A 12,987-nucleotide genomic window follows, 5' to 3' on the forward strand; every position below is an offset into this window, starting at 1 on the left:
ATTAGATATGGCAAAACAAAGCACCATTCATGGCAGATGCCTTTACCATGTGGTGATTCTGCCTTCAGGGTTGCTCACCAACTAGAATTATACTCTTCTATCTGGGACGTTTGGCCAGAACAACCACTTGCTCATTAACTCGGCCAGCTGAGGGCTTACTGGGCATCCATCCACTGGTGGCTCAGGGACATGAGGACACTGCTACTTCCTGGGCACAGCAGGAAAGAGAGTGCCGTGCTGACAACACAAGGGAAGGACTTGAGTATGTATATAGTGTTTGGATCAGATGTGCGCAATCCTGGGAAAATAGAGCCATTCGGTAAGCCTACCTCAAATGTAGAGATCGGAGTCGTCCTAAGGTGCTCTAGGGCCCAGAGCAAAAAGGTGAGGACAAGAGAAGAGGGATAAGGAGAAGGGATTCCATCATACTGGTGCTCCATTTGAAGGAGCAGCTGCATCCACTGTGAAGTGAAGAGGCTTCAGGCAGAAGGCACTGAGTCTCTATAGAGAGTCTCATGGGTCTGGGTGTTTGAGGAATTTGGAATAGTGTGATTGGAGCAGAAGGATAACTAGAGAAACTGAGGCGGAGGCATAGGGACAGCAGCCGATGAGAAGGATATAAAGATGTGAGTAAACTTACCGTGAAGGAAGAAGAGCTGCAGTATTTAATAGAGAGAGGGCAGCCTGCAGGGCTAAACTGAAATCAATAGAAGATCTGGGGTGTGTCCTAAATGTTGTAGATGAAGCCTCCTTCTTCAGTAGGTCTTAAGGAGAAAACTCTTATATTCTAACAAATGCAGTGAACCTAGAATACAGGAACCAAAACCAAAACCCTTTATTCAGAAATTTTAAAGCAGCAGGTGTAGTAGAGCACACCTTTGATCCCAGCACTCAAGAAGCAGAGGAAGGCAGATCTCTTGTGTGTTCGAGACCAGCATAGTTTACATAGTGAGTTCCAGGCTAGCCAGAACCACATAAAGAGACCCCGACTCTAAAAGAGAAGTGGGGGGGATGAAAATTTAAAACACACTTCTGTGTAGTTCTTGGATTAAACAATGAAGCCAGCATTCTAAGATAGGCTGTTTGAAAAGAACAATGAGAGCCTGTTCCCGAAGCCTGTGGGATGAAACCAAAGTGACATTGGGAGGAAAATTTAGAGTCTTAATGAGTTCACTAGAAATCGAGAAATCCCATAAGTAAAAGAATACAACACTCAAATAAAGAAATCAGGAAAGAAGAAAAAGGGGAAAATGAACAAACTTATTTTTAAAATGGAATTAAACATTGAAACAAACATATGATTTAAAGTTGATTAATAAAACTAAAGGCTACATTTTAATGAAAACATAAGGAGGACTGTATAAACGGCTCTGTGGTTTAGAGTACCGGCTGCTCTTGCAGAGGACCCAGATTCAGTTCCCAGCACCAACCAGTGGTTCACAACCGTTGGGATCTGATGCCTTCTTCTGACATCCAAAGACAGCAGGCATGCATGTGGTGTGCATACGTAATGCAGACAAAATACACAGATATCTTTAAATTTTTAAACAAAAAATAGGTAAGTCCTTTACAAGTAAGATTTTTAAAATGAAAAAACACACAAAGAGCATTCAGCTAACAGTAGATTCCATTAGTTCACAAAACAGAAAAAGAAAATAGGGCAGGGACTAGTTGGGAAGAAGAAGGGCTTAGCAGGAGTGGGGATGGGACGATGAAGGGTAATGGGGGAGAATATGGTCAAAGTGCATTCTGTACATGTATGGAAATGTCATGATCAAACCCGCTCACTATTGTGCATATTAACTTAGTCTAAAAGAAACGTTAACAGAATGTAATAAAAATAGATTCCAGATTATAAAAGAATATTATGTACAACTCCATTCTACAAGAATTTACTTGTTTTACTTGATACATTGTAGAAAGCCAGTTAGTGAAGGATTTGTCACTAGGGCCAGAAGGTTCTTCAAACAAATTCCAAGAAACCACAAAGGAGCAGGTCAAAACTGAAGGAAAACAGAACTCTACTCCTAAGGCTGGTTCACAGTTATGACCTGAACAATGGATGGTTCAGACAATAAAACTCCAGCCATATTGCCCACAGTTATTACTTACAAAGCCCCGAATAAGATCCTAACAGATGAGTGCAAGGACATAAGGAAGTCTATTAATATAATCCATTACACGAGGTGAGGATAAAATCATCTCTCTTCAGATAGCATGTCTCTTCAGATAGAAACATTTAAAAGCCTTCAATAAAATTTAACCAACATTCCTGAATAAAACAAATTGAAAACTTTAAAATTCTTGGAAAATCAAAAGTAAAACATATTCACCATAATCTACAGCAAATGTCACACTTGTGGCAAGGCATTAGCAGCAGCATTTGCTTTTGTGTTAGGTAAGCCAGCATGAGGGTGTCCTGCCAAGTACTGCACTCCTGTAGCTGCAGACTGGGAGGCTGAGCCAGGAGGGCTGAGAGAGCCCAGGAGTTTGGGGTCTGCCTAGGCAATACAGTGAGACCTCCCCTCAAAACAAAATGGAAATATAGAAAAGAAACAAGGAAAAAGAAATGTTAAGAATTGATGAAAAACACCTGCAATCTCATCCCTCCGAAGAAATGTCAGCTACACTGTAGGGAGGGGAATATCCCTGCAAAGTGAAGCACTGTTTTATCTTACTGTCTTATCTTGCTGGAAACGTGATGTACGATGCTACTCAAAAAACGGCAAGGCTTACACTTGAAAGTTTTTTTGAAGCTGTTATGAGAATGTAGGTAGAAGCTATAAAAAGTTTCATCCAGGAGGAGCAAAGGTGGAAATATGGTTTCTGAAACAAGAAACTTGTTGGCAGAAGAGGCGTTGGGTTGAGGACAGAATGCTCCTGATGGTGTCACATCACACAGTTAGTCCTGAATGCAAAGCACTTGAGCCTTGAGTCCACCCTCTGGTCTTGCCCGTGAGCAGCAGAGCTTCATCCTCATCAGCTTAAGAAATAAGACAGAGACGGGATGGGTGGTGGGGCTTGGCTCTGTAGTAGAGCATGTGCCTAACAGCTTGAGGACAAGGGTTCATCTCTAGCTTGAAGAGGGAGTTGCCTAAAGCTGCCCAGGCCTTACAGCCAGCCCAGAGAATGTTTGATGGAGCTTCCTTTCGTCTTTTCGTTTCTCCTAGACCGCCCAGGCTTGCTGAACGTGAAACCCATTGAGGACATTCAAGATAACCTGCTTCAGGCCCTGGAGCTCCAGCTCAAGCTGAACCACCCGGAGTCCTCACAGCTGTTCGCCAAGGTGCTCCAGAAGATGACAGACCTCAGGCAGATCGTCACAGAGCATGTGCAGCTCTTGCATGTGATCAAGAAGACGGAGACGGACATGAGCCTTCACCCCCTGCTCCAGGAGATCTACAAGGATCTATATTAGCAGAGAAGTCCCACCCGCTGACCTGTTCCTTTTCAATTGCACTATTATTTTGAGGGAAAAATCTGACACCTAAGAAATTTACTGTGAAAAAGCATTTTAAAAACAAAAGGTTTTAGAACATGATCTATTTTATGCATATTGTTTATAAAGATACATTTACAATTTACTTTTAATATTAAAAATTACCACATTATGAAATTGTTTATTGTATTTAATGATTGAACGTATGTCTCCTATTGCATTGGGGGCAGATTTCTCCATTTTATTTCTTTCCTCCTTTCTTCCTTGGTCATTCTTTGACATGTATGTGCTCACATTTGTGTTTATGTGTGTGCATGTGCATGGAGGCCCAGAGACAGCTTCAGGGGCCATTCTCAGGGGCATCATCTACCTACTTTGAAAGAGGGTCTTTCTTTGGCCTGAAGCCATCAAATAAGAATAGACTAGCTGGTCATTGAGACCCGAGGAGCCTCCTGCTTCCACCAACCCAGCACTACCCCATCTAGCATTTTCATGTGGATTCGGGGGAGGGGTGTTGAACTCAGGTCCTCATCACCAGCAACCTGTTTAACATGTTGCCATCCCTCCACTGCCCTGGGGTCTGGTTCCAGGTACCAAACCCCCATGGGTGTTCAAGATTTTATAAGATGGCATGTTTGCAAATAAACTATGCACACTCTCCCCTGTCATTTAAACCATCTCGAGATACTTACAATACCTACTATAGTGGAAATGTTGTACGCTGTAATGCCGCGGTGTTTGGAAAATAATGACAAGAATGGGAAGAGTCACAAAATTCAATAATTCACAAAAGTGCCCCCCAAATATTTGACCCATGGATGTAAAACACACAGATTTGTAAGTCTAACTGCACTGTCTAATAATGGGACACCAATGTGTCATCTCAACACTGTTAGAAGCTTCAGAGAACACAAATGTTTTAAGAGTTAGCATTATGGGTCTGGGGGTGTATCTCTGTCAGTAGAGTGCTTACCTAGCAAACAGATAGCTCTGGGGTTGATCCTTACCACGTGGTGTGGGGGAGGGGGGATCACGTTAGAAGCAACCTGTAATTCTAGCATTCAGGAAATGGAGGTAGTAGGATCAGGAGTGCAAGGTTATCTTTCAACATGGCCTATATATCAAGTTCAAGGCCAGCCTAAGATACATGAGACCTTGTCTTAAAATCAAAGGGAAGGAATGGCTGGAGAGATGACTCAGTGGTTAAGAGTACTGGCTGCCCCATTCACTTCCCAGCACCCACATCAGGTCATTCACAACCACCTAGAACTCCCAGCTCCAGGCTATCTGAAACTTTCTTTGGGCATCCACACATACATGGCATATACGTACCCATAAGTAAAATAGTTTTTAATTTTTAAAAAATGAAGGGGCAGATGCCTCAGCAAGTGAAAGTGCTAGTCTTGTAAGCCTGACGGCCTACTTTGCAGCCGTGGGGCACACACAAAAGTCATTGGTAGCAGGCATCTTTAATCCCAACGCTGCTGGGGTGACATGGGGCCGGAGACAAGAGAATGTCCTAGAAGCTCTCAGGCCAGTTAGCTGGAATAGTCATAGCAGTAGAAACAAGAAAATCCCTGCTTCAAAAGGGGACAAGTCAAGAATCAGCTCACAAAAGTGGTCTTCTGACCTCTACACACAAATAAAAAGTAGATAAATATTTTTAAGACTTTAAAGAGTTGAAGTCTGCCAAAATGAGCCTACCATTGAGCTGAGAAGAAAAACATGACTCTTTCTTAAAACATTATAATGCAGGTAATTAATTACGTGCCAGATGAGTGGTCAGGGCACTTAGTCACGTGCTAGGGAATGGTCTGCAGGGAAGTGAAGATTCATGAAGTCTGAAAACTCAGGGTGGAACCTGTGGACTTGGAGGCAGGCCTCAAGGACAGTGTTGAATTGAGAATCTGCAAGAAAGACAACAAGACATTACAGGAAAGCAAACTAGCAAGAACTACAGGGCAGAAGAGGGGGGGCCTTGCTGCCACCTGGCCCTAGTCATAGTCAGCAGGGATGCTGTGGCTCTTCCCATGAGCCTCCCAATGGCCATTTGCCCAGAGATCCCTTACTCTACTGTACTCAAGGGCTCATGATCCGTCATGTTTACAACAAATGCCAGCAAGCACACTACAGATTGTTCCCTACAGTAGAGGCTTCTGGGTCGGTGAAAGCCATCAGATTCACATTGACTCTTTTAAGCATGCCCTGTGACTGGATGACCATGAGGCCTCTGCTCTCCAGGATGACTCTTCCCATGCCCTAATTTATCCCCTCATTTACCTTAACACATGGCGTTTCTACCCAGGAGGCTACAACTTTATAGAGTTGCGGACTGTCAAGCCAAAACATCAAGAAAGATCTTTCCATCCTCTTCTTGGAAAGAAGTGCATCTCCAAAGAGTGAGATTATGAAAGTGAGTCTTGACTCCAGCCCTAAAAATATACAATCCCTAAGCCCCTCAGAAAGACAGCCTCAGAGTCCAAACCTTTAAAATGACAGATAGAGCTAAGCCACATTGGAAGCAGAGCCAAGGCAGGGTCTGAGTGACATCCAAACATTTGGAAGGGGAGTGACAAATTCACTCGGCCATATGGCGGTTTCTTTCTGCCTTGATGCAGCTCATCCGGGGATTTTGAAACATCCAGATGACTGGCGGGTGTCTTCACAATGTTGGCGCCACATTGGGAGTTTATCGGGGAGATGGTAAGAGAAAATGTGCAAGCCACAGGCAAGGTGGGGCTCTCAGAGGGACCTGGGAGGAGATCCCTTGTTTACAAGGTTCTCAAACAAAAAGCCTTTCAGCTCTCTGCCTGATCTCGGTTCCCACCAGCACTCCACAGTCCAGCCAAGCCCTTTCCACATTTTCAAGCTCTGTTGCCAATGGAGTGGGGAGAGGGATGCTCTCAACTCTTTGGCACCGATGCTTAGCGTTAAATAGCTTTTAAATCCTGGCAGCTTTCAAATTCCCATCTCTCGGATTTTTCCCTGTGGCTTGGATGATCATTTGCTAAATATTTTACAACACATTATATTCATCTCTAAAGCTCCTGCTCCCCCCACCACCACCCCCCAGCATGATTCACAAGTTAATCAACACATGCATCATCGGTTATTCATAGCACTTTCTCTAGGCACAAACATACTTAGGGATGCCTGTTAATAAAAATAGGAAGAAAAGTAACTATGCTCAAGAGTCAAGCCCTTGTCTCTCACCTCCTCTGACCATGGCCCAGCATCCTCTGACATCGTTGTGCTATGAGTGGGACACCAGGACAGCAGGCTCCTCACGAAACCAGAGTCCCACAGCCTTTTCTCCAGCCGTGGGAAACCTGAGCTGACCTGAGTTTCCGGGCGGTTGCTGTTGTTCTGTTTCTTTGGCTTCTGTGTTTAAATCCAAGTGAGGAGCAAGGAAGCAAGAAAAGAGTGTGTGTGTGTGTGTGTGTGTGTGTGTGTGTGTGTGTGTGTGTGTCAGAGGTAGAGCATGTGCTTAGCCTGTGTGAGGTCCCCCATTCTATCCAACATGTCCCCTGTACAGCGGTGTTAGCTGGTGTCACACTGCAGATTCCCAGTTGTGGATCTGAAGTCAGAAACCAGAGGGATGGCCACAAAAGAAGGCAGCAGCCACTGCAGTCCAGTGACTTTTCTCAGCCACCAAGGAGCAAGTTCTTGCCATGAGTGGGCTCTGACTTGTGTGATGTCTAATACAACTGAGATGCTGAAGGAAGGAAGCAGGGATGACAGAGGCTGAGTACGTGTTGCAGGGGCAGGGGGATGCCGGAATAAGGACTGGGATGGGGCTCTTCATTCCCAATCCTGAGGGCAAGAATCGTAGTTCATTTCCACCATGACATCACAGTGCTATCATGAGGTCAGAGCTGAAGAATCTGACCTTCACTAGATAGACACCTCCCCTGTTTTCCTCCTTCCTCACTCCATCTTGGTTCTCAGCTCAGCTCCTGGGCATCTCTGTGTGTGTCATTATCCTATGATCTGCAAGTTCCCTTCCCTCATCCATGACTGACTGCACACTTGTACACACACACACACACACACACACACACACACACACACACACACACAGAGTAAATAAAAAGTTTTTAAAAGTATATTAAGAAGCAGCTGCCTAGTCGGGAGGCTGGCACAGGAAAATTGCTTAAACCTGGAAATTTGAAGGCAGCCTGGGCAACAAAGCAAGACTATGCATCAAAAACAAATAAATGTGGACTGGGAGATGATTTAGTGAGTAAACTGCTTGTTGTACAATCGTGAAGACCTTAGTTCATATCACCAGTGTCCGTGTAGAAGCTTTATGCTGGAAACATGGACAGGAGGACCACTTATCCCAAGGATGTAGGAGCCAACCAGCCTAGCCAACCAGCAAGCTCCATGTTGATGGGGCCATGCCTCTAAATAAATAATAAATACATAAATAAGATAGAGGAACTTCTGGCCTTCAGAAATGCACACACATGCTTCAACACAAATACGCACATCAATAAATAAAGCCAGGCATAGTGGCACAGCTGTAATCCCAGCACTTGGGAATAGGATAATAGGCAGGATAATTAGGAATCCAAAGCTAGTCCCAGCTATTTAGGGAGTTCAAGGACAATCTAGGCTACTTGAGACCCTGCCTCAAAAATATATAAATAAATAAGCAAACAAGCACACAAAATAACAGGATCTCAGAGTTAAAAGATGGTCAGCCGTTATCTAGTCCCATCCACAGTTCATACTTGGCAAAGTCTACCCAGGAATCAAGGTGAGGGAACAGGCCCTGCCCTCAAGAGATCACAGTCTGTGGACGAGTAGATAGAACCCAGAAGTGACAGAGTATGGAGTATGGTGGATACAAGAGTGTCCCAGCTCTCCAAGAGGGTCAGGGTGGAAAGTCAGAGGGGCCAAGCCTGTGTCAGACTGGGATGCAAATCCACTCCATGGTAAGGAGATCTCTTGGACTGTTTGGAGACCATGGGAATCCAGAGGAAGCTGCCAAGCAGCAGAGGGAGATGATCAAATTTGAAGTTTGGAAAGCAGGCTTCCCGAAAGTCAACGCTGCCCAAAGTATAAATTCCCTCTCCAAAGCTCCCCAGGATGGCCCAGCCCTGGATGGCTACCTGGAGGGATGGACCCCTTGGGGACTTTCAGCCTGTAGGCCTGGCCCTGCCCCTCGGTTCCCACATATCATGCTTATTCATGCACCCTGAGATTCATTCTGACTCACTTTAACTCTCTAGTACAGTGACAGTCTTCTGACCCACACAATGGCATTCCCCCTCTAACTCACCATCCCCTCCCATTCCCAGGAGCCAAGGCCTCACATACCCCCAACCTACAAAGGCCTTCTGCAGCTCTGAGCTTCACCTAGTTCATGAACATCTCAAGGTCATTTCCATTCCTGTCTCACACCTACTTCAACATCTGTTTTTCAGAAGGATCCTTTGGCTGAGAATTAGGGCTATGGTCACAATTCAGTGGTCAAACACTGTCTAGTGTGCTCAAGGCCCTGGGTTCAGTCTCCCATACCACAGCAAAGTAGTTACATAGGACCTGAAGTCCTAGGTGTCAGCCGAGATTCACATATTCAAAGTGTTTGCTACACCCATACTCTTTCCAAATGCCAGCACTACCACCAGAGGGGCTGGTAGCTTAAGGAGAAAATCCCAAAATGAATAGAAACCTAAGCAACCATGATGGACAGCGGAAAGAAGGGGAGAGATGGAGCAAGCTTCCTGGGCACAGGTAAGCTCAGAGATTGTTACATAAGGCTAGTGAGAGCCTGGCATGTAATATGTCCAAATAACAGCCTCCTGGTGCAGACTTCAGAGTTATACTGACTGGGGTTAAAATTCCAGCTCTACCATGCTCCAGTCTAATGTCCAGGGGGATATGGCCAAGGTCTTAATCTCTTTAGGACTAAATTGCCCTCCAATGCACAATGAGGTAATAACTCCATCTCCAGGGTTATTGTGAGGATTAGATGTGATACTGACTGTAAAGTAATTCTCCGAGTTTCTTGGCACATCTCAGTCAGTCTTGCTTGCAGGAAGCATTATTGCTGCCATTACTAACGTGCCCATGAAGAGCTGGGGTGCCACTCAGAGACAGAGCCCTGTCTAGTGTGCAGGAGGAGGCCTTGGATTTATCTCCAGCACCACAGACTGTCATTGACTTAATTTAATTTAAAAAAACATCCAAGAGCTAAAGAGATGGCTCGGCAGTTAAGAGCACATACTGCTCTTGGGAAGGACCTGAGTTTGGTTCCTAGCTCTCACAACCACATGTAACTGTAGCTTCAAATGATCTGATGCCCTCTTCTGGCCTTGGCAGGCACTGCACTCATATACACATTCTACAATCACACACACACACACACACACACACACACACACACACACACACACACACGAGAGAGAGAGAGAGAGAGAGAGAGAGAGAGAGAGAGAGAGAGAGAGAGAGAGAGAGAGAGAGAGAATGAATAAGAGAAAGTATTTTTAAAATACCTGTATAAGCTAACAGCCTGGGTCCATGGAGGAGGTTTTTCTATCTTAATGTCCTTGAGTCCAGAATATGCCACAAGATAAAAACAAGAATTTTGTTTTGTTTGTTTGTTTTTCAAGACAGGGTTTCTCTGTGCAGGCTGGTCCTGGAACTCACTCCATAGACCAGGCTGGCCTTGAACTCAGAGATCCACCTGTCTCTGCCTCCCAAGTGCTGGGATTAAAAGTGTGCACCACCATTGCCTGGATGACAGTCTGCATTTTTAAAGTAGGGTGAAAATATATTCAAAAGAGTTTGTCCCCGATCCACAAGTATTAGGAAGGGGGAAATATTTGAAAGACAACTGTTCTGTGTTCTGATTTAGAACAAATGCAAAGGATGAGGCTGAGGGAACGTTTTCTCCAAAAGTATCAGGGCTTTTCTCTGGCGACTTCTGCTCCTAATTTTAGATAAATATTACATAGTTTAAATTTCCAAAGGGGTTATAATGAATAAGAAAATTGCTAATTTGAGTCTGTAGGGAGTGGGTTGGGATATTTCCATCCCTCTGGAGTTTTGTAAGTATGTTCCAGGGCAAATGTTCCCAGGAGAATGTCATTTCTGGGATCTGTTTAGAGCCAAGCACTGGTCTCAGGAACAGCACAAGTTCCCTGCAAGAGTTGGAAAGTGGACCCCTAGGCCCATTTTCCACACACCTCAAAGCATGGAGTATGGGTGGAGGCTCCAAGGTCAGACCGGCAGGCCTGCCTCTTTAAGTATGAGGCTGTGGGCAAGTCCTCTCTGAGACCTGGGATCTGGCCTGGAGAAGTCCCTGAACATCCATTCATCATGAGTCAAGGATGGGCCTCTCTGTCCACCTATCTATACTACTGGTACCCAGCTTGCATGTCTCCTGGAAGATCAAATAAAGGAACCAGGACCAAAACCTTATCACTACTGATTGCAGATAAGAGAGTTAGACTCCCAGGGAGTCCAGGGAGCTAGCCTAAACGTTTACAAAAGAAAGGTGGAAGCCCACGCCATTCAGGTTATCTTTTTTAGTTGTGTTACTTGGGAAAGTGAAAGAGTATAGGTTTGGGGAGGCAGGAACCGAGTACATTTGAATGCTGGCACAGCCATATACCTGCTGCAGCTACAAGGCATGGTGATTCCTCTCTGGGCCTCAGTTTCTCCATCTGCACAGTTAGAAAGCTGTTCTGTCTTCCAGCCCTAACATCCCAAGACCTCGGGCCTCCTGGGGAGGCAGGCCAGAGGACAGAACTCTGGCTGCCCATCAGAGGCCCACGTTCTTTGCTGCCTGAGCGCGTGTTCTCAGCTCAGAGCGACCCAGGCCTGGGCCAGGCCACAGCCAGTGTTCATTAAGGGGCTGGGGCTGCTCCAGCCTGAGCTGGCTCCCTCCAAGGGCAGGGGCGGGGACACCGGATGGCTGGTTGGTTCCCACCCGAAGCCAAGCTGCCGAGAGAAGGGCGTTGTGCTGACTCAGTTGCTGGCAGCTCGGCCTGGGGTCCCTGGCCACCCTGCTTGCCAGATGGGTCAGCGCCAGAAAGGCCTCGGAGGAGCCCGTGTTATGCCTCGGAGGAGCCCATGTTATCAACGATGCTGCCGTTGCTGCCACAGTGGTGGGCAACATGCCTTGGAAAAGCTGCACCGTGGCCAGGCCTCCCAGGGCTCCTGGGGCGGGACAGCAGCTGATGAAGGGGGACTTTTTTTAGGAGCTGCCTCCTACCGGCAAGATGCTAGCCAAGGCTGTCTCCTTGCTCTGTCCCCTGATGAGGGTGACTTCTCTTAAACACCACGCACACGCTTTGCTCATAAACTGCCTTCCACCTCCTGAGTCCTGGCTCAAGCTTAGTAAGGCAGTGAATGGGTCAGGACCCGGCCAGGAGCAAAAGGCAAGGGCACTGAAGGCAGAGGAACCTCTAACGCAGAGGCCACATGCCAAGTGTGGGCAGTGCCAGAGGAGCCAGCGGAAGAGGGTGATCAAGGCGAGCTGGGAGATGAGGGAGACAGTATCAGCCCCGACGCTAAAGGACAAGGAGTAACAAGGCCCTCAGACCTCCAGGAAGCTACAGCCTTGCAGAAGCTCCTGGGCAGAGGCTGCAGCCTGAGGGAGGACCCAGAAAACTCCAGGAAGGAAACAGCCCATAGGAAACAGTCTGCTGAGGCCACAGCCCAGGGAGACAAGTGGGAATGAATTTGCCAGTCGCGCTAGGCCGAGAACCTAAGCACAGTCGCGGGTTGCAGGCCCGACATCCACAGATGCTGTGGACGGATGTGTAAGACAGCACAGTATTTGCATAGGACCCTCAAATGCCCTTCTGTAAATGTGAAACCGTGTCTGCATTAGAACACTCAGCCTAGTAGAAGTGCCATATAAACAGGTGCCACACCAGTTTAGGAAACAATGACCCAAGTCTGCACGTGCTCGGGACAGACACGGCTTTTCCCTAATAGTGTATGCAAAGTTAATTCCACTTAGGTGGAAGCCATGGACACCAAGAGTTGACTTTTTTTTTTTTTTTTTTTTTTTAGTTTTAAAATATCATTTGAAAGCCTAATTGCCTCACTTGACTCTACCTACCCCAAGGACTTCAAAAAGAAAAACTCTCCCCAAGATGGGGTGCTCCCTTTCCCTTATGGCTTTGTAAACCCATGAGACAGGGCTATGTACCCCACTTTAAGAGGCACAAGCCCTATTGACCTTTAGGAAAAGACTTGCCCGATGTCACACAAGTGACGCCACACACCATAGGTGTCTCCTCTAGCCATGCGGAGTCGCCACAAAGGAGTCTGAGCTTGGGGAGAGGCAACGGAAGGGGAGGTGGCCTGAGGTCAGCAGAGGGAAGAAGAGAAAAGGACAGAGCCCAATGTCAGTAAATGCTCACTGGCCTTGCCTGTCCCCAGCTCTCCTCAGCCTCTAGGGACACATAGATAAGGCTGGTGTGACTCAGGCCACCAAGGAACTCACTTTCATGGCGATAAACACAGAAGCTGGCAGCCACAGAACAGCCTGGCAAGCAGAGGAAGCCGGAGGGCTGGAGGCAGGG

The 12,987-nt window shown here is 46.5% G+C and overlaps 1 protein-coding gene across 2 annotated transcripts in view; it reads left to right on the plus strand.

Moving 5' to 3' along the window:
• Pparg (peroxisome proliferator activated receptor gamma) overlaps positions 1-3,616 on the plus strand; it is a 136,244-nt gene extending 132,628 nt beyond the window's left edge. For both annotated transcript variants that reach the window (XM_052721706.1, XM_052721707.1), the window contains exon 8: positions 3,171-3,616. In XM_052721706.1, the coding sequence (XP_052577666.1) occupies positions 3,171-3,418 (248 nt within the window). In that variant the 3' untranslated portion in view covers positions 3,419-3,616. The remainder of the gene's footprint in view (positions 1-3,170) is intronic.
• Positions 3,617-12,987: the final 9,371 nt, after the last annotated feature.

The sequence above is a fragment of the Peromyscus californicus genome, unplaced genomic scaffold (assembly GCF_007827085.1).
Source record: "Peromyscus californicus insignis strain IS unplaced genomic scaffold, ASM782708v3 Scaffold_6__1_contigs__length_162567912, whole genome shotgun sequence".
In the NCBI taxonomy this organism is placed as follows: Eukaryota; Metazoa; Chordata; class Mammalia; order Rodentia; family Cricetidae; genus Peromyscus; species Peromyscus californicus.